At 38.1% G+C, this 20,725-nt stretch overlaps 1 protein-coding gene across 8 annotated transcripts in view; it reads left to right on the top strand.

The window, feature by feature from the left end:
• The window catches only part of ANKRD28 (ankyrin repeat domain 28), a 98,552-nt gene that overhangs the window by 37,309 nt on the left and 40,518 nt on the right, over nucleotides 1–20,725 (top strand). For 6 of the 8 annotated variants that reach the window (XR_014943623.1, XR_014943622.1, XM_085540530.1 and 3 more), the window contains 2 exons: nucleotides 937–1,020; nucleotides 16,116–16,194. Coding sequence is in view for 4 of the 8 variants with exons in the window: in XM_085540530.1 (XP_085396656.1) it covers nucleotides 937–1,020; nucleotides 16,116–16,194 (163 nt within the window). In the remaining 4 variants the exon portion in view is untranslated. The remainder of the gene's footprint in view (nucleotides 1–936; nucleotides 1,021–16,115; nucleotides 16,195–20,725) is intronic. The other 2 variants (XM_085540532.1, XM_085540531.1) reach the window with 1 other exon arrangement.

The raw sequence follows: 20,725 nt of genomic DNA on the forward strand, positions 1-20,725 counted from the left end.
GTTTGCAGGGGCTTGCTGTTCTGCATGGGACTTGATTGATGGTGCAGCAGTAATAGATCTCAGCTCTTGCATAGTAGCAGAGGATTGTCAGAGGGCTCGGTGGACAGTGTTGGGAGTGAATGCTTTTCCCCCTCGCCTCATTCCTTGGGGTTGCGTTTATGCAATGCCACTTTAGGAACTGATGTAATCATTACATTGCACTTATATGCTGTACTTATTTTGAGAACTGATAGAGTTCATCAAGTGACAGCAGTTAAGAGCTAAAATAAAATAATGTAAGTCATAATTGAAATGTAACTGTTAGATTCAAAGTTACCTCTTATGGGCAGTGCTGTGGGGGTCTCTGCTTTTATTTCTTTAAATTGGTGAAGTAACTGACCAAAATCTTGCTAGCATATCTCAGCAGCTTTTCTTTCACTAAGAAATCCTTCTATATTTAGTCATAAATGTGTGTGAGCGTGAGTTTGTTGCCACACTGATCTGATTGATGCACTTTGCTTTCTCGCGTGTTCTTTTTTCTTTCTGAACGGGTAAAACATTTCTATTCACTTCAGTCACTTTCTAATGTAAAGGGTATTTACCCACTTACATTTTATAGAACTCAGAGAATGTTACAATAGCCCTAATTTTATGAAGAGATATTCTCCTCTTAGCTGTTAAAAGGGGCTCTTACAGGCTCTTTTTTTTAATCTTAAATAACATATTTGTCTATTTCATTGGTTCATGCAGTGACAGAAAATGTGTGTCTGAGCTTATCAAAGTTCTGAATCCTTTCAGTTCTTTTTACTATTGATAGTTTCTTTATTCTGCTTCCTGGGGGATCTGATTTTGTTCTCACCCTGTGTTTGCTGTGTTTGTATGTATCACACTACCATACATGCATCACTAAAAACTGAAATGGATTTACAGTCTAATGTATGTTTTGCTTTGTTTCAGCCACCGTTGGTTCAAGCTATATTTAATGGAGACCCTGATGAAGTTCGAGCATTAATATTTAAGAAAGAAGATGTTAATTTTCAGGTAAATCCAAATATTAGCTTTGAATACAGTCTACTTCTGTTTAGATCCAGCTTTCTGCTCTACCAATCCCTTTAAAACTGTGTTAATTCAAGAGCTGTAAGTTGTAGTGCTTTTATGTAATAAGCAAAAGTACAGTTTTTATATACATTTAATTCTGGAAAAGAGGAGGGAGATAGATGGTATTCTTTTAGCTTTCTACATTCATGTTGATACTGAAAACTTAATTTTGTATTTTTTTCAAATGTTAATTTCTCAGTACTGGGGTAGCTGAGAAGTTTGCATATACAGGTTTGTCAAAACTTCTTAGACAGTAACACTGGCTGAGTATGATGCTTTGGATGAATTAGAGCAAATTGCACATAGACAATTAAAGCAAACAGCACAGAGTTTCAGTAGGTAGACTTAAGAATGGGTTTTACAGAGATAAAGCCAATGGATATATTGGCCTCTAAAGTAAGACACTGAGCTCATGTGTCCTGTTTGTGACATTGCAGTCACAATGACACCGTGCAAGATAATATTGCCTAAACCCTTTGCTTCTATTAGAGATAGTTCTGATTAGTGTAGGCTGTCATTAGTCATTTAGGGTACAGCATCATAGCAGTGCATGTAGCTGTTTCTCCTCCAAGTACATCAGATTAAGTGTGACACTAAAGCTAATGTCAGGATGTTACACAGTGGCCAGCGTAAGACCGTGATCATTGTTTACCTTTTGTTCTTGAGATTCACACAACCAAAAGCAAATATTTAGTTAGGCGTGTGTATTTTGACATTTAAAAGCATTCTGTGGAATTTATATCTGGCCAGTGCCAACTGGAATTCCTGTCTTGTGGAGCTTGGATAGGGCCCTGTATAAGGAAACTCACTGTGAAATTGAACCTTCTGTTGTTTTTTTCCCCTCTCTCCTTCTTGAGAAGTTTTGCTTGTTCTTCAGCACCATTCTGTGATGGGTTATATAATATCAAATGACATAATCTTCTGTTTAGTCATGAGAGTGCTTGTTCTGTGCCTGTGTGTCTGTCTTGTCTCTCCATGTGCATGCTGTGATCCTATTATTAGCATATTCATTTTTTAAAAACTGATTAGTTTGTATCATTTCGTTAATATTTCTCCATGTACAAGTCAGGTTTAGCATCCATAGTAAACAAAGTAAGGCTAGTATCTTTCTGCTTTGTTCATTATTTATTACAAAAGCCCCTGCTAGGTTTCATTATCCATGAGGTAGTGAGTTTGTTTGGTTTTGGTTCTATCTCAGCATTTGTCAAACAGGTGTTGTCAGTCCAGAAATACAAAATAAGGAGACGTGCTTAGATATGAAAGCTTCTGATGGAATTGTTTTGTTCCTCTTGGTGAAGAAGGTTACTTTGGGCTGCCAGGAAGCTATAGCAAAGAAAAACACTGTAGATAGAATATTCAAAATCTGTTTGTTTTTACATGTGTATACATATCAGTTTTTCTTCTTGCTGTGGATTTAGACCACATATGTGTCTTACAGTAGTGATGCCCAAGAAGCATTTAGAATGCATTGAAAACAAATAAGCTATTTTCTCCACAGCTACATTCTTGAGTGTTATCACACGTGACCAGTCCTTTCTAACATGCCAGTCCCAGTCCTACTGCAATATTTAATACTGAATTCACGTATAGCCTATGGAACAGCTTGTCGGGACTTGTTTAGCATACACATCCTCCCGTGGTTTGGTAGAAATGACCTTAGCTGCCTTAGGAACTTTGTGCATCTGTCCGTGTGTGGTATTTTTCTTGTGTTTTGCACTTATCATTTGTACTCAACTGGAGGTATTATATTCCTATGCAGTCCTGTTCCAAACCTTTTCCCTTAGTTGCGTGTTGTGAATTGGTATGGATAGAAGGAGGGGGAAAAAATGAAGAAAATGAATAGACTGTGTGTATTTCCTAATAAAGAGAAGGATTGGGATGAACTGTAGTGGGTTGTATTATAACATATTAGAATTATGTGTTAGATCTTTTTCCACTTAGCTGTCCAAGTGCTTCAGTACAATTGTTTGAATTCCAGAGCTGTTCCTTCCACTGCCTTTGCAGAGTCTTTTCCCCTCTCGGTAGCAGATAATTATTTTGCAGTTTGTCTTCCAATAGCTGGGATTCCTTTCTCCCTTCTGCGTAGCAGTGAGCTGGTTATGTAACTGGAGACTGAGTCCTGCAAGTGAAATTGTGCCCAGAACAGAGCTGGAGATAGAGCTGCACTGGGTCTTTATTGTAACAGTGACAGTCATCCTGAGAAGCTGTTCGTGTCTTGATAAACTATCTTCCTTTCTCTTTCTGTAATCATCCAGCTTCATTTACCTTTTTAATTTTGGGGTATATTGTCTTTAGCACTGGCTTAATGCTCTGTTAAAGCTAGGTGAGTTGAATGTGTTTGGCTTCCTAGAGCTAGGCTGTGGTTGGCCCTTTTGGTAACGTCTATTGAATGCACCCAGGTTGGACTGTATTAGAGCATTATTCATAAAGCAGGTGATGTCTTACAGTAGAGCAGTGTTATATTTAGATAGATTCTGGGATAGGTGGCCTTTCATAGCCTGCATTCCTGTGTGCAAATGCAAAGATCATGTACAGATAGTAAACCTGGGCTCTTCTGGGAAGGGGGTTATTCTCTGTTCATGTCACATTTACCAGCTCTCTTGAATCACAGCCCGAGTCTAGATTTAGAATGTATGTATTTCATTCAGCTCAGCTGCTGTGATTCATGTGAAGAAAGAGCAAATTAAGCATTTCAGTTGATTAAGTTGTGGGTCAGAAAGGCTTGCCTCCATGGTGTGTTCAGCCTCCTAGACAAACCTGATTTACAGGAACTTTGGTCAAAGATATTGTTGGAAGGTGCACTCTTTGAGGCTTCAATTAATGAAAAAAAACAGGAGAAAGGATTATTTCTCCCTCTTCCTCCCCAAAAAAGCTTGAGAAACTGTAGCTGTTCCTTTCATGAATCAGGCTTAAATCACACACATACATTGAGCTTGATAGAGTTTCTGTTTAGAAAGAGATTGAAAGAAGGGTGCATGTGAGCACTCACTCTTACTGCTCATTTTTCCTTTGTACCATCCTAGGCTTTTTAGATTTGGCAGTAAGGAAAATGGTGTGTGATAATTAACACAGTATCTCTTTAGTAATTTATGATGAATGTCAACGCTTCCTTCTCTTAGTGATTAGAACAGCAAAGTTAGTTTGAAATTTGTGCACTTTTCAGCAGTTAATTTTACTTAAGTGATACCACTATTGCCTTTCACCAGTCAGAAAATTGTACCGCTTCATTTGTAACCAGTACATGTACGGTGTATGCTGGCCTCACGGATTATGAACATGGAATATTTCCTCTTGGCTTTTTGTTCCTAATACCGCGGTGTTGAAGGAATACCAGCTCACTGACAGAAATGCTACAGGATTTCTACATCTTATTCCTGAAATGATTGTTCAAAATCAAAACAGCTTTTCCTCCTCCTCCAAGAACTGTTAGGATAATATTTCTAACCACAGAAAGTGATACTTCAGGTAACCCTATACGCTGTCCTTATAACCCAATTGCACTTGATCTTAGCCAAGGGAATAAACATCTGATCCTGTCTGGAAGCAGTGTCAGTGTGTGCCCCTTGCTCTTTTCGCACTAATGCCAGGCAGGCGCTGCGTTTGGGGAATCCCAGAATGACACAAACGTCTCCCAGTTTTCAAAGGTGCTCCCTGCTCCTATTTGAAATACTGCTCGACGTGTGGTTAGTGACTTCAACACGAACCACCTGTGTCTTGCTGCTCATTTTGCTTTGAAAGATTACCATAGACTTATGTGAAGCATTTCTTCAAGCTGTGTTGTGCGTCATGTTGTTTTTTTCCAACAACACTGGAAAATGAAATCCCACATTCTGTACTGAGTGCTGCAGCTATCAAGATATCCAGATGCTTTCTGTTCCATACCACAAGCCATCCGGCATTTCTCTGAATTTAATGGCACTTTTCTGCCATAAGGAACCAAAAAATGAAAGCTCACCTGTGCTACTGTTATGCAATTAAACAAACAAACAGAAACACCGACCAACCTAAAACAACAATGAAAAATAACCAACGCCATACAACCAAACAACCCTGCAGCTATACAGTGTTGCCCATAAATCCCAAGTCTTGTTGCTGGGGCTGGCAAGCATTGTGACCCAGTAGCACCAGCATGCCAGGTATGGATAGGAGAACAAAGTGTGTGCATGTGTCTTTGTTGTCCTGAGCAGAGGGCTTGCTGCATGGACAACCCATGTGGTGGAGGTGTGGGCTCCTTTCCCAGCCCTGCCGAGTGTGGGTTTGCATAACTCCTTGCTGGTGTTATTTGCATGTTAGGAAAATGTTGCTGGATTTCCTCCTGGGGTAAGATAAGATGTCCGTCTTGATTTCTTGTTATTTTTTGTTTTAATTTTGCTCTGCACGTCATTGCATGTACTGCAAGAAGAGGAAAACTGGCTTGTTAGTCCTGCTGGAAGCCCAAGGTTTCTGATAGAGCATTGAGTTTAGGTACCAGGAGAATTAGAAAGTGAGAGTATCAATTATCCAAGTAATTTAGGAAATAATTATGAATGTTATAACACCGTTAAATACTAAGAAAGATTCTTTGTGATGCTGGTGTCAATCAGGAAAATACTAGAAGAGGTTAAATGAAAAAAATAGGTAAAAGTTTCCTGGTTTTCATCTTTATACTTCTCTCGTGGGCTGGACTCTGGGGTAACTTTCTTGTCCAGGCTTAGAAGTGCAGTGTAGAATAAGACAAACCTGAATGAGCTGGCTGAAGTACAGAGCATTCCACAAAATGAAGCCGAATGCAATGCTCCCATCGTGCAAATAAATTATGTACAGATTTTGGATCTAAAAAATTTTAATGTATGTTATGTAGGGAACCAAATCACTTCTCAGTTATTTTGAAGTAGCTCTGAAGGTAAGGAAACTTACATACATAGCACGGCCTTTCTTAAAAGCAGATAAACAAAAGGCTGTGAAGTATAATGACATAGAAATGATCTTTAGGAGTTTATTATCTTTGTGTTATCTCTCTGTAGCCATTCATGTTACCAAAGTGTATAAATACTATGAGGATTTTTTCTCCCTTCTGATTAGGAAAAAGGAGAACAGAACAAAATGCCATACAACTACAATTGTAAAATCATTTTAATTTGACATCTGTGCCTCGTAAAACCTCTTTTGTTATTAATTGCTGTACTTAAACTGTTTCAGTTATCCTATTTTTTATCAGTACCTTCTGTAATTTAAGTCACATCCAGAGCAGAATGAGGCATCTAAGGCATCTGAAGGTGCTACTCTGACAGTGGCAGTTCATGTGCAATGATGTGTTTCTGTGCTTGGGGATATCAGGGATTTTTGCATGGACCAGGTAAAGGCAGTAAGAAAACAGGTATGGGCCAGCTGTACTCCTTTCCACTTCAGGGATACTATGACCATTGACTAGCCTTTGTATCTGAACTGGTGAGAGCAAATGGTAGTTAGATGCTGGCATACTGTAGCAAAAGCTAAGCAGGACTCATGTTCTGTTTTAACTCCTTTCTAAATGGTGAGGGAGCTTGAGTTTGCTAAGGGCTCTATTCGTCTTAAGCAAGCATCAGACTCAGTAACTGTTTTGTTGAGTTCATTGCAAGCAGTGTAGGCTGTTTGCGTGAAGGCCTTTTATGCTGGCAGCTACAGCTGGAAATAAAAACTTGGGCTAACCTCTTTGATGCCGTGAAGAAGCATCTTGTTGTACTCCTTGGCAGCACAGACTGTGCGGGCAGCTCCATCACTCCTGCTTTGCTGACGTGAATGTCAGGAAGGCATTAACAAAGCATCCAGGAAAAAGAAATATAACACATTCTGAAGAGCAGAGAATTTTTTAATGCATATTGATCTATTGTATTGTTTGATTTCCCATCTTAACAGTTAAGATTATAAACTTTTCTTTTTTTAATGTCAATAATATTAAGGATATCTGAGAGTATGAAAGGCTTTGCTGTATTGATGAGAATGTTTGACTTACAACTTTTGAGTTTGGCTCTAGTCACTCTAACTCATTTTCATCCTTTGAATTGTTCATCACTGTGACTGGATGCAAGTTTTCCTACGAATAAAACCTGTATATTGAAAAGGAGTAGATATGCATTTGGGTATATAGTCATCCCCGGAGTCAGTGTCTCCTATTTCTTTCAGTTGGTCCAGGATGTCAGAGGAGGATGTTGGTGGTATGACAGCAGAAGCTGAAACTTCCCACCAATATTCTGTTACTTGTTGCCACGTGACAGATGGCAGCAGAGGGGCAGTCTGACAGGATGGCATCTTACTTGGAAATGCAGATGTAGCAAAAAAAACGTCATAAAATTACTCCCATTGACATTCACTGGTGCTTGCTGAATGTTTAGGGAGACCAACCAGTGAACCAGTGGATGTCAGGCAGTGAATGGTGCATTTCAACAGGAGTGACAGTGACAGTGGGTCACCTCCACTGATGCAGGTTTTTCAGTCACGTCAGACAGGTTCTGGTTCATTGCTAGCAAAAAGTACATAGCTCATGGTTGTGATTATGTTGAAAAGAATTGTTTTGTAGCTGAGAATTAGTTATATGAAATATTGTTGTTGTACTCTTTGTGTCTGCTGTAGTTTCCATGGAAAAAAAATAGTGAGGCATTACTTTTGGAGTGACCCGAAGGGTAGCTTATCTAAACACACAGTCAGCTGTCAGTGGGAACAGGCCTTTGTAATCATTGCAGGAGGTCAGAGAGGAAATTAAATATTCCTGTATAAACAAATATGAATAATGATAATATCTCCAATTAAACCCACTGTTTAGAAACAGACCTTGATTTGGTACAGCAATTCGTGCCTCGCTGTTTCTATTCAGAACCCAATTTCAGTCTTGGAGAAATGTTGTAATGGCAACTGTGTGCCTGTGAGACCTCACAGAGAGCAGCAGGTGAAGTTGGGATTGGAGTAAATCATAAAACAAATAGGGTATGTCTCCAGACACTTCTACTGCTGTTCATTGAGCAGTTTTGTTAACCATCATACTAACAGAAGCTGTACTTACCGTCTTTATCAGAACATATTTCTATTAAGAAGTGAGAAAGCTTTTCCAAATAGCTGAAGACATTTTAACCAGTTAGTGACTGTATCTAATTTGTTATGATTTTATTTTGCATAAGGCATACGCAAATACATTTTTTTTACATGTGCTAGTGAAGAAAGTATGTAATCTCAGGGTTTCATGATAGCACTTATCCTATCTTGTTTGCCATTGGGCTTCTAATTATCTAAAATTATAGCAAGATGCTACTTTCTCCTTAAGTGTACATTTTGATGAACTTCATTGCTTTTTGATGCTGGATATTCTCTGTAATAAACTTTCTTGATGTTTCTACCACAAACAGGAACCTGCATTTACTGTGTGATCAGCCTGATGATGAGTCATGAGGCTCCTGCTTCCTGCAGCATTCTATTAATTGACATTTATATGAAGAAATAGTAGGAAAATTCAGTGAGGAATCTTACTTCTTGAGAGTGTTTGTGGTCCTTCACAGCAGGTTCTACCTGCTCAGAATTGGCAGGTATGCATCAGTGTGTAAAATGGTGCTAAAGTAGTTCATTTGCAAGAAGATCGGGAGTCTGGCTTTTGAAAGGGCATAATATGAATTGCACAGGTAAATGTGTGAGATCTTTTAATTAAAAAGATACAAAATTAACTTATAAAACTTACTGTCAATAAGCATGTGTGAGTTCAGTGAGATGTTTTTTTAAGGGAGTGGATAGAGTTCATCACTACCATCTGGGGAATATCCAGGGGTTATTTTGGTGCAGAGTTAAGCTTTTTCATAAAAGGAATGTTTATGTTAAGTATCTGAAGGGAAATTTGCTGCAGGGAATATAGGGAAGCTTTCCCTTTAGGAAAGTTTCATCTGTTTTAGAGCAATTGCTAAGAGGCTGTTTGTTTCATGAATCAGAAGCATGGTAATTCTAAGAAATGGAGAACTTTGGAGACCTAATTCTTCTGAGTGTTGTGGAAACATGCAGCATGTTTTGTACTGTGTCTGGGTACTGTAAGAGTATCCACCAGCTACTCAAAAATTAATATTCATAGTATAGTAGTTTTTTTCTGTTACTTAACTATATTACAGTTTGGGGTTTCCTGTTCATTGGCGTGGAATGTTTTCCAAGCATGTCATCTGTAATGAATAATCAGATAGCTTATTTCCTTTTTAATGTGGCTTAGAGAGTGAATCATGCTTTTCAGCCTCAATATAAAATATGTCCACACTGCACTGAGATCCTTTTCTGGCGTAGAAATGGATTTAGAATGTTCTAACATACAAAGCTACGTTAGTGAACATTTTCCTTCCGATGAGAACTCTTAATGACAGAACCTTGCCAGTCCAAATTGACATAATCCTCTGCATCCTGTTGGTAACGTCATATTTAGTCTTTGCAAATGAGATTTTCAACTGTGTTAAGTTACCACTCTTATTAGAGCAATATAATAAAACCTTTGACAGAATTGTAGGATAATCTGACTAACATCAGTGTATTGCTGCCTGGCACAGCTCATTATTTGGATGATAACTCAGAAAGATACCAATTGCATAGAGTAGGACTCTTCTTAAAGGAACAGTTTTTACGAAATATGAGAAATGTTTTTTAGAGACTTAGCATGAATTAGTGGTTGAATTAATATTAGTATGGCATGCTACTTGTGTTAATTAGATTCTGCTTCTCATCAGGCCTAGTAAGCTTGCCTAGCTCTATGTTAATGTGGTTATACTGTTTGCTAAACTGGGCAAACAAGCTTGGATTTCTGCATGCCAGTGTTTTTACCCTATTGGTTGTACACTGAGTTTGTTTTACAGTAATTGGGGATTTGACAGACAAGATTTGTTCCGGTCATTGCTATCCTTTAGCTCTGAAAAACTGGCCTCCATTTAAAGAACCATGAATAATTAGGTAATTCTGGAAACACATTTCAAATTTCTGCATTTGAATCTCCAATGTGATTCTTGTTAGTGATAACGATTTCATAGATCATATGTCTGATGTGTCATTTTACTTTTAGTGACCATAACCTTGCTCAGAAAGTATTAGAAGTTTCACATTTCCTGCTGCTTTTACAAAACAAACCAGAGGCAAGGCCTTGAATAGTTCCAGCTTACTGGGGTTGCTCCTGGCACTTACTCTGCCTGTCATGCACAGCACTGGTATTTGAGAACAGAACATCCCCACTCCAAGAGCAGAGAGAAGAATAAAGCTCTGTAGACTTAATGTGTGTTAACATCCAACATCGACACAGCCCTTAAAGAATGCGCTGCTGTTAATAGCGAGAGAGGTTTTGAATTTACTGATTATTTATAGTAACTTCCCATGTGAAAACCCTGCATGCGTATGCAGTGTAACTTTGTACAAAACAATTTTCCCTGCTTTGCAAATGACTGTAGCTATCTCATGTATTAGTGGAACGTCTAATGCTACACCAGTAATCAGTCCTTTAAGTCTACCCCAGGGAAGGCTGTGTGTAAATCATGTGCTGTGTTTTGTGGGAGGGCTGTCCCATTGGCGCCTGAGGAGGAGGCCCTTGGCCTGGGAGGGCCTCACACTGCATCAGGCCTCACAAACAAGTGCGATGGAAGGAATGCCCAGGAACGGGGCATCCACAGCTTCTCTGGGCAGTGCCTCACCATCTGAGTGAAAAAATTCTTCACACCATCTAACCCAAATCTCCCCTCTTTTGGTTTTTCCCCCTTCTACTATCAGACAGTGTAAAAAGTCAGTCCCCCTCCTGCTGAAAGATCCCTTCAAGTACTGGAAGAAGTATTAAGATTAAACACAACCAGGAAAGCACTTTTCTGTCACCAAGGCAGTGCAGTTAGTGAGATGAGTACCTGTTTTACATCAGACTCATTCATGTCATGCTAACAGTAGCCTTTGTAATAAGAAAGCAGAAAATTCAGCTTTTCTGAACAAAAGTGTCACTGGCCTGAACATAATATGGTGGATTTAAACCAGGATGGAGATGTGCATACCTTACCTAGTGTGGTGTGATCTTTCACTGGAGCATGAACAGAGACTGTATTATGCTGTTTTCTCTCTTGGCATCTTTTCTTATTTGTGTCCTCAGATACTACAGATAGATTACAGAGCGAGACAAGGCTCTTGCTAGCCCTTATTCAGCCTGCTTCATGAGCACATGCTCTGTTACATAATATTCCTCATAAAGCCTGTGTGCATGCATTCTGCTTTATTTATTTTTTTTCCCCCGAGAATAGTTTAAATTATTTATTTGTCTTAGTTATTGGCAACTTATTCCATTTAAAAGCTTGTTTTTTGTTGGTTTGTTTTTTTTTTCCCCTAACATATGTTCCAGATAGATGTTTTACAAATGGTATATTTCACATTTGGGAAAGGGAAAGCCAAGAGAAAGTGGTTTTTTTAATGAGATTATCATATCTTTTGATTGTTGATTTTCTAAGCATAGGATAGTTTCAAATGCTAGAGAAGTTGGACATTTGGGAGAGGTTAATTTCAGTCTTGGTTTTTAATTTTATTTTTCACAATATAGTATTTTAGTGAGTAATCTTTGCCACAAGAGTTGGTCTGTTTGAATTCCTGAGTTAAAAGAAAAAAAAAACCCAAATATCCCAAATATCTCAGTTGTACTGTAAGATTGAGTCCATCGTAGGGTAGAAAACAGGTCTTTATTTGTTCCATATATTGGACAAGAATTCACTAGCATTTATTAGTGATAAATGGGACCAAATTCTTGATTGTTGGAACTCCAAGGAAATGGGAATAGCTTACAAAACCTACTCAGTTATACATGTCTTTATTCAATACACAAATGGATTGTTGACTTTGCTCACAGCAAGTTCTAGGCTCCATAATTTGGGCAAAAACAGTTGTGTGCATTTTCATAGAATAAATACCTAGATTCATCTTTTCCCGTGAGCTGTGCTTGTTCCTTACGTGAAAACCTAGCTAATAAGAATCACGGAAGCAACAAGAGCATTACAAAACCTGCACTCTGCCTTTGTGCATTCAAAACATAACATTTGGTGAGAGGCATATAGAGATGTTTTGAGTGTTCGTTTTTGTAAGTGTCTTTCCTGAAATACTTGCCTACAAGTTACCAAGTAGTATTGCTTTAATAAAAGTTGAGTGTTTTCTTTTGTTATTGACAGACAAAAAAAAACATTTTTCTAGAACCCAAATGAAACGGAAATGCTACATTTCACCAAAAGTGGCTATTTTATTATTATATTTTTGAAGATTTAATACTTTAAAATGACCTTGGAAACAAGATGTGCTCATGAGCTGAATCTCACAGTTTAAATGTCTTAACCATATTAAACTGTGTTGGTTTTTTGGGGGGAAGTTAGCAGTAGGAGGGGAGAGGTTACTTCTAGAAACAAGATATTTCTACTCTTGTTTTCTGATAGTTTGCTTAGCTGTCTATGTAGCCCTGCTGTCAAAGTCATAGATCAGACTAATCTTAGTTCCTTGTGCAAGATGTGACTCTTTTTATTTTTCGTGTGTTAGCTTTTGGTGCTGCAGCTTTACAGTCACATGTGAAGTTTTGTTATCACATCAGTTCAATGCTTGTGACATAAAACGTCAGACACTTGAAGAATAATGTTTTGAAAAGTTGTCCAAAACACTATTACTTAACAGTATTGTTTTGGACTTCAATTTCTTTTTCTGCCAGTCATTTTTTGTGATGTAGCACCCACTGGCATGGGTTTCCATGGATTTCAGTGCTACTCAGTGAACCTGAACTGGAAATTCAGTTCCAGAAGTTCCTTTAAAAAATGCACAGGCATTAAGTTGAGTGATTATTTATCAGGGATTGCAAGGTATGTCTAAGCAGGAAAGCCATGCAACAGTAGCCAAAAAAGGAAGGAATACCCTTCCTGATAAAGAGCATATTGCAGTTGGTTACTGTTATAGTCATTTACTGCTACAGCCAGTTGTTTTTCCAGTGGAGGGAATGTGATATGGGTAACAATTTTCTGCAGCCAAAATTCTTATCGCTTTCGCTAGTGACTAAAATCAGAGTACATCAGATCAGTTTCTGTAGCTTTTAATGCTGCTCAGTTGATGTAGGTTCATCCCATTTTCATCCATTCAGACAGGCCCGTGCTAAACCTCCATCCTGTTTCTGAAATATCCCTATCTTCAAAACCTCAGCAGCTCTTTGGATTATCCATTTGCAGTTGCTGAGCTTTTGATTTTGAAAATGAAATTTTGGAGAGGAGAGTTAGTGTCTCCCTAGCATTATGTACATAACAGCCTTTTAACTTTCTAGATTTGCTGTCTTAATAGTTGGTATAAAGAGGATATGTCCTAAAATACAATAAGGCTTAGTGATAAAGCCTTTATTACAGAAGGTTTAGCATGGGCTTTCTGAAATGCTCCAATTCAAGTGTTTTTGAAAATACTAGCATGAGCAGTGGTTCAAGCAATTAATGGAATTAGCATGACATATCTAGTCTTTTCAAACTATGATGGTACTTATCTGGGTTAAAACAATAATTTTTTTATATCTTTTTTCTACTACTTTCAGTTGACAATAATTGAACTAATTTAAAGTAATGCTTTATTGTTGGACATCAAAGATGGTACATTGTACATTGGTATTGACCAATATCTGCAATTAAACTTTGGAGTGGGGGAACATAAATTTGTAGTTTCTGCTGGAATACCAACATTTTCTTTGAATTGTTTAAAACATGCCTATTGCAAGTACTTTATGTCATTTCCTTGCTAACATTATGTCTAATGAAGTGGTCATCCCTCTGTACTCAGCATTGATTATGAAGCAGCTTGTGTACTGTATTCAGTTTTGGGTACCTCAGTACAAGAATGACATTGAGGGCCCAGAGGTGTCCAGAGAAAGGCAACAGAGCCGTGAGGGTACTGGAGCACAAGTCTTATGGAGAGTGGCTGGGGAAACTGGGCTTATTCAGTCTGGAGAAGAGAAGGCTCAGGAGAGACCTTATCACTCTCTACAGCCGCCTGAAAGGAGGCTGTGGTGAGGAGGGGGTCAGCCTCTTCTCCCAGGTAACAGCCGCAGGATAAGAGGAATCGGTCTCAAGTTGCTCTGAGGAGATTCAGATTGGAAAAATTAATTCTCAGGAAGAGTGGTGCTACGCTGGGACAGTTTACCCAGGGAGATGGTGGAGTCACTATCCCTGGAGGTTTTTGAGCGATGAGTGTGACATGGCACTGAGGAAAATGGTTAGTGGGCATGGGTGGGGATGGGGCAGTGGCTGGACTCCATCATAGTATTTTTTTCCAACCTTAGATCATAGAATCATTAGAGCTGTTATACACTGATTTGCCTTGCATGATTATAAATTGGAAAAAAACATTTTTCTTCATTGCCAAAGGCTACCCTAGGAATAGTGCAGTGTTTAACATTACGTAGCACCAACAGGGTTAGATATTCCGTAGCTTCTATGTACAAAACTTATTTTTATAAAATGTTTCTTTCAATGTCATTTAAGTTCCTAATATTGAAGAAACAACGCTAAGGCAGTTTGTGTGCCAGAGTTTATATTAGTATGATATGACTCCCTGCATTTCAGATCCTCAGTGCCAGGGGCGGTCTTTTACTTACTTATTTTTTGTTAGAAGTTTGTAATCTGTAGTTGAGACATCCTGGCATCATGTGGTGTTAATGATAGATAAGTACTATGAGTTGCTCACTCATGCTGCATCAGTGTCAGGTTGTGTGCTGCTCAGTACTGAATCCCCTCTGTGTAATTCAGAAAATGAAGTTAGGAAACACTGATACTAAGGTGAATGTGTGAATTGAGCTTTTTCAGTGTGGGGACAAAGCAGTGAATAGGCAGTTTAGAGAGGTGGGTTTGTGTGTGCTTTTTGTTGTTTTCTTTTGTGGGGTTTGGAATGTGCTGAGTTGTGAAGTTGTCTTGTATGTTCCAACAATAACTCTTTGCTATCAGATCTCTCCTGCCACGTACATGCAGTTTTCACCCTGCGTGCTGATAACTCAAATAGGGGTTCACCAACTACAGTGATTTTAGCAAATCTTCACAACTAAGAGGTGAATTAAAATGAAATTTTCTGAAGTTGTCAACAACAAATGAATTAATAGAAATGTTTTGCTACATAAAATTCATTGCTGGTTGTCACCTTGATTCCTTCTCCCTTGACCTCACAGTGTGTTTCAAGCTTTACTAAAATGGTTTGGAAATCTGAAGAGAACTTAATCCTGGGTGCTTGTGAATATCAGTTTCTCTTCTGGTTTTTCAGCAGCCATCCCCAAAAGAGCAAATTGACTGATTTTTGTTCATTTCTATCTCTCAGCATGACCTGAAAGCGATCTTATTTTTCTGTCTAAGCTGGTGGAGAGGGGTTGACACCAATGCTGCAAAATTTAGAAATAATTTATTCTGGTCTTTCTAAAGTGAACGTTACCTTCATCTATAAATTATGTGTGTGTTAAAGTTCTTGTACGTTCAGAAGGACACAAGATCAGCCTGAGTTATCCACATTCCTGGATCTTATCTGTATCTTCTGGAGCGCTTCAGCAAAACGAGCTGTATTTCTACCTCCTCTTTGCTCATATGCAGTAAAAAAAACAGTTGAAATCTCAGCATTTCTGCCTCTGCTCACTCCGGTTTCTTTTCTATTTTCTATTTTGAAATTAATCGCTGAAGCTGACCTTCAGCTTTCAAAAGAAAGCTTTCCACACCGATATATAGACATGAAGCACATGCAGGACAGCCTTAAGTTCATGTTTCTGGAGAGCAGTGAGTGGTGATTTCTTACTTATAGGTTTATCGTTAGATGTGATGAGTATCTGTCAACCTGCGTACCTCAGGAAAACATGCTAGCTGACTGCGTAGGTATAATGGTTCCCTAGGGAGAGGTGTGCTTGTCTCAACAAATGTGGCTAACATCTTTAGAGTAACAATGTTTTCTACAATATAAAATGTGTAATATTTGGAAGATGCATTTTTATGCAGTGTTTTTTTCATAACTCATGCAGAATGCTAAAACATAGTTTTTATTTTAAATAAAACCTTTTTTCCCCCCTCTTACCACAGGATAATGAGAAAAGGACCCCTTTACATGCTGCTGCCTATCTGGGAGATGCAGAAATTATTGAACTACTTATTTTATCTGGTATGTTCTGTTCCTGTTAATGGGGAAAAAAAATTACCTCTATCCAAAGAATTATTTATGTACATCTCATTTTGTGTAGCTTTTGTTGAGATACTTTATGTACTGAAATCTGAAGAAGCTTATACTGAAAGTTTGGGTTCCTCACTTATCAGTGTTACAATACTGTGTGGTTCTGCTCTAAAATGCTTTTGGTAGAAAGCTTTTTCAGTTATATTTCCTTTTATTTGTAGCTTGATCAGCTTTAGATACTCCACTTTAAAGAAGTAATAATGTATGTGTTACATGTAGGTGTTTGCAGCGTTGCTTTGGTCTTAAATTGTCCTTCAGGAAAAAAAAATGAATGTAGAAAATGGAATCTGAAGTTGGTGATATTATTTTTTTAATTATCTTTTGCTGTTGGCTTAAATGCAGAGGATATAAATAGGTTCAGCTGGAAACTTCAAAACTGCTTTTCTCATTTTCTGTTTATTTTTACTAAAACAATGCACAAGTTTTGTAAGACGGTACATTTTAACCTTAAAAAGGAAGAGAAACAAGAAACTGAAACAGAACTTAACACAGTTTTATGACTGAGATACTGAATTGTCTTTAATCTTGGTCATACTTACCCATCAAGTAGGCAAAGTTCATGATATGGGACTGCTCTAAGGTTAGATGCTAAGATGAAAGCCTGTCCCACAGAACTTCTTCTTTAGTGCTCAGTCTGCTTAATGGCAAACCCTACCCATGCAGACGGCTATTTCCCCTCCCCCACTGCCGTATTTAATAGTAAATCTTATTTTAAGGAAGTGTCACTATAATTTATATAGGAGTTGCCTCCAGATTTTCAATTGAAATTGCCAGATATGACTTAATTTGTTTATGGTTGAGCAAAATGTAGTATTTCCACTAGATATTACATGTAATTTTATACATTATTATAAGTAATATAGCGTTTTCTATAACTGTATACTTCTTATGGAAACATACCATAGTTTAAATTTTGATCATATTAAAAAAAAATAATCCATAAAAGTTCAACTGTGTTACTAAGAAGGTGGGTCAGAAAAGCGTGTTGTTCATCCCTGTCAAGCAAAAAACAAGTTCTTGTGACTCTTGAGAATATCCAATGACCTCTTTATTCTAAGAGGATAATGTGTATTTGGCGAGGATATTTCTTTTTTATTGGGGTTTTCACAGAGATATAAAAACAATCAGCTGTGTTATAAGTATTGTGAAGTTGTAGACAACTGCTTCTGGGACTGAAGCTTCTGATCAGTGTAGATGAGCTGAGTCCAGTTACCAGAACTGGGACTGAAGAAAATCTGTCACTCTTTCTTGCATGGAAGGAGAGATGTTCTTATTCTGTTATTAATTCAGTAAGACTCTGATTGGGCAATAATGGTTGGAGAAGAAGGGTTAGTCATGCTGTTTGGGCACGCAGCCTGGGAGTGAGTGGAAGAAAGATTGAAGAACAAAGAATGGAAGTGGAAAACTAAGAATTAGGGCTGTGCAAATAGTACAAAGTTGAATTGTTCCGTGGAGGAGAGGATGTGGGCTGCTGCTGTGTATAGAGATTGTTCAGAAGGACTGGGAGGCACTGATACATCTCAGATGAATGCTAATAAATGCAAATGATAATTTGCTTGCATAAAACAATTAAAATATTTGTAGTATCAAAAGCTTTGAATGTTGTGGACTTTTGAGGCAGTATTGGTCTAACCTGCACGTGCTCTTGCATTGTGCTGTGGATGTAAATTATGTGATCGTGTCTTTCTCTAGAACTAGTGCCTCACATTCCCAAAGGAGGGGTGATCTGGGGGTGAACTGGGGCTTTACAGTGAAGGAGGCACGGCTGCAGCATTGCTGCATTTGTGAGTGAGTGATGAGGAGCCATTCAGTGGGTGAGGAAGTGATGACTGCATGTTAAGAACTCAGTTTGACAGGCCGTGCTGTACTTGGGCACTGATCTCTAATATTTCCTGCGTACAGTCAGGAATCTTAGGCAAACAGCTCAAACCAGACTCTAAAAAGAGGTCACTTATTAAGTCTTCATTTCTGAATGCTGGATGTGACGTCTTGTCAGTTGTGTAGTGTGAGTGCTTGCAGCTGTATCTGAAGCACTGCACCAGTACTTCTCTGAGAGACTGGGTCTAGGTTCCCTCAAAGTACACAACTGGAGAGTTTTCTTCTAACTCCCTTCACTTAATTGGAATTTAATTGGAACCATGTAACAGATCAGAAGTGTATTTATTTTCTCAATTTCATAAAGATACAGGAAATTCATCTACTGTGGGTCAGCTGAAGATCAAATCTCTCCTTGGAGACAGATTTAGGTTACATTTTGTTGTAAAATGTGAACATCAGGGAGCAGATAAAGGGCATCTGTTGCTACAGTAAAGTTTGAAGGAAATTTGCCATGTTGCAAGGCCGTTTTTTGAACAATGAGAAAGCAGTTAAATAACGTTTGACTAGAAATCTTCAGTGTTAAGTCAATTTGCATGTAAAGATGGTGTGGCTTATAATTGACCCACTATAATATGTTTGCAGGGGAACTGAATCAAGTATTGTAGGCTGTTTTCAACCTCATGTTTCTCACTTTGGGAGAGTTGACTTTGTAACTTGTATGTATCTTCTAACATAGTTTTGCTGGTATATTCTTAGGAACCATTCTGAAGTTTCCCTGCTAAGCCAACTGTCCTGTGGGAACTGTTTGCCTTGAGTTTTTTGTTCTTCCTTTGAACTGGGCATCAAAATTACAGAAGTCAATCACTGAATCAGTGCTACTCAGAGATTCTTTTTGGATTCTTTCTCATCATTCTCTATTCTTTGCTAAAGCATGTATCGTAGATTACATAGACGTACTTTTAAAAATTTAATTGGAATTTCTTGTATATCCCTTCAGGGATAGATTTTGGATCATAAATTGCTTTTACTTTATATTGCTTTACTGTAGATGTGAGCAGCCCTTACTTCACATTCTGAAGATAAAACTAATTCTATTTGCAGACTTCTGTAGAGTAAGTTTTCAGTCTTACAAGCATATGCATTTTGGCTTTAAATTCTTGAGTGAATTATTTTTCCATCAGCCTTCAGGGTTGATGTGTGAGCTCTCCTGTTGTTTTTCACCTGGGCAAGGGTTCTGAAGATGACAGTTTGTGAACAGCATGTAAAATTGCTTTGATATGCCTCCAGTATGGGGCCTGATGTTTAGATTCTTTATTATTATTATTATTATTTTAGTAAAAATCTTGAGGTAATGCTTCGCTGAATTTACTATTAAACTTGTCCCATAAGGATATGTATGTTTTTCAAACAAATTCTGATAACTCTATGTTCTGCAGAAGTCTGAATGTTCAAAGTGTCTCTCCTCCTGATTGTAGCTATGCAATTAGCATTACTAGGTTTGATAGGAAGGTGAGCAGTAAATATATGAGGCATAGAGGTCCTTGTTTATAGTCCACAGAATGATGGAACAAAAGATCATATTTTAGTCGCTTATAATTGTAGAAACATTTCATTTTCTATTACTCTGTAAAGAGTTTTAACAGTAATCAAAGCTCTATTACTACAATACATGTACATCTCAGCATCCTGGTGCACTTTTCATAAGTGTATTGAATTTAATTATACAAATGCTCGATGACAGACTACTGAGAAGTAGAAAAGCAGCGTAGCTTAGACACTGTTTAACTGAACAACAGTAACTGGCTTCAGTCAGCTAAGTCCTTATAAAGACTTAAACCATTCTTTCAGTTAAGTGCAGGACTTAAGTGGACTGTAATGCTGAGGCTCCTCCATTTGTACTACTTTTTTAACACTATCAGAGTAGTTGGTTCAGACAGGTGAGAGGAGTAGGACAAACTCATCATCTTCCTTTTTGTTCTCTCATCTAGTGCCTTTTTTCATGTTTTCTTCAGCATACCATGTAAACTGTTATTGCTTTCACTGAAATCGCCACACTTCATGAGGAGAAACGTGTGAATTATGTTGTTTACTTTTGAGTAGGTTTAGTTACTGTTATTGAATTGACACTTAAATACTAACGTAAGGCATTTCTGTTTGCTTAACCCAGTGTTTTCACTGCACGGAGCTCAGCGTACATGAATGCGTAGTCATGCTTACTCTTGTTAAGGGTTAGCAGCTTACAAGTATTTGTTATGCTTCCTCCTGGGTCAGCTGTAAAATGTAAGAATCTGAAGCTGGAAAACAGTTGTTACAATAACAGTATTTGGGAGGATAACAAAGACCCTCCAACACTGTTCCACTCTGGCTGTGTTTCTTTCATCTAATTCTTAAGCCATGCAAGTATTAACAACAGTCCATGCAGTGGTAGACCAAATGGGTTTGAAAGGCTATTACTGCAAACGTATCAGTGGAATGAAGCTTCCTCAGTTTCAGTTGCAAAAATACCCACACACAAGGGTGTGTGGTTTTTCAGGGCTTCTCTTTAAACTGGCTCTTATCTTCTGGCTGCTTCCTCTTCCTTCAACAGTGTGAGCCACGATTTTAATTTCAGAACTGTCTTCACTGCCCTCTGGCAGCAGTGGCT

This window comes from Coturnix japonica, chromosome 2 (genome assembly GCF_054131305.1).
Source record: "Coturnix japonica strain WE chromosome 2, WE-NBRP24, whole genome shotgun sequence".
Lineage (NCBI taxonomy): Eukaryota > Metazoa > Chordata > Aves > Galliformes > Phasianidae > Coturnix > Coturnix japonica.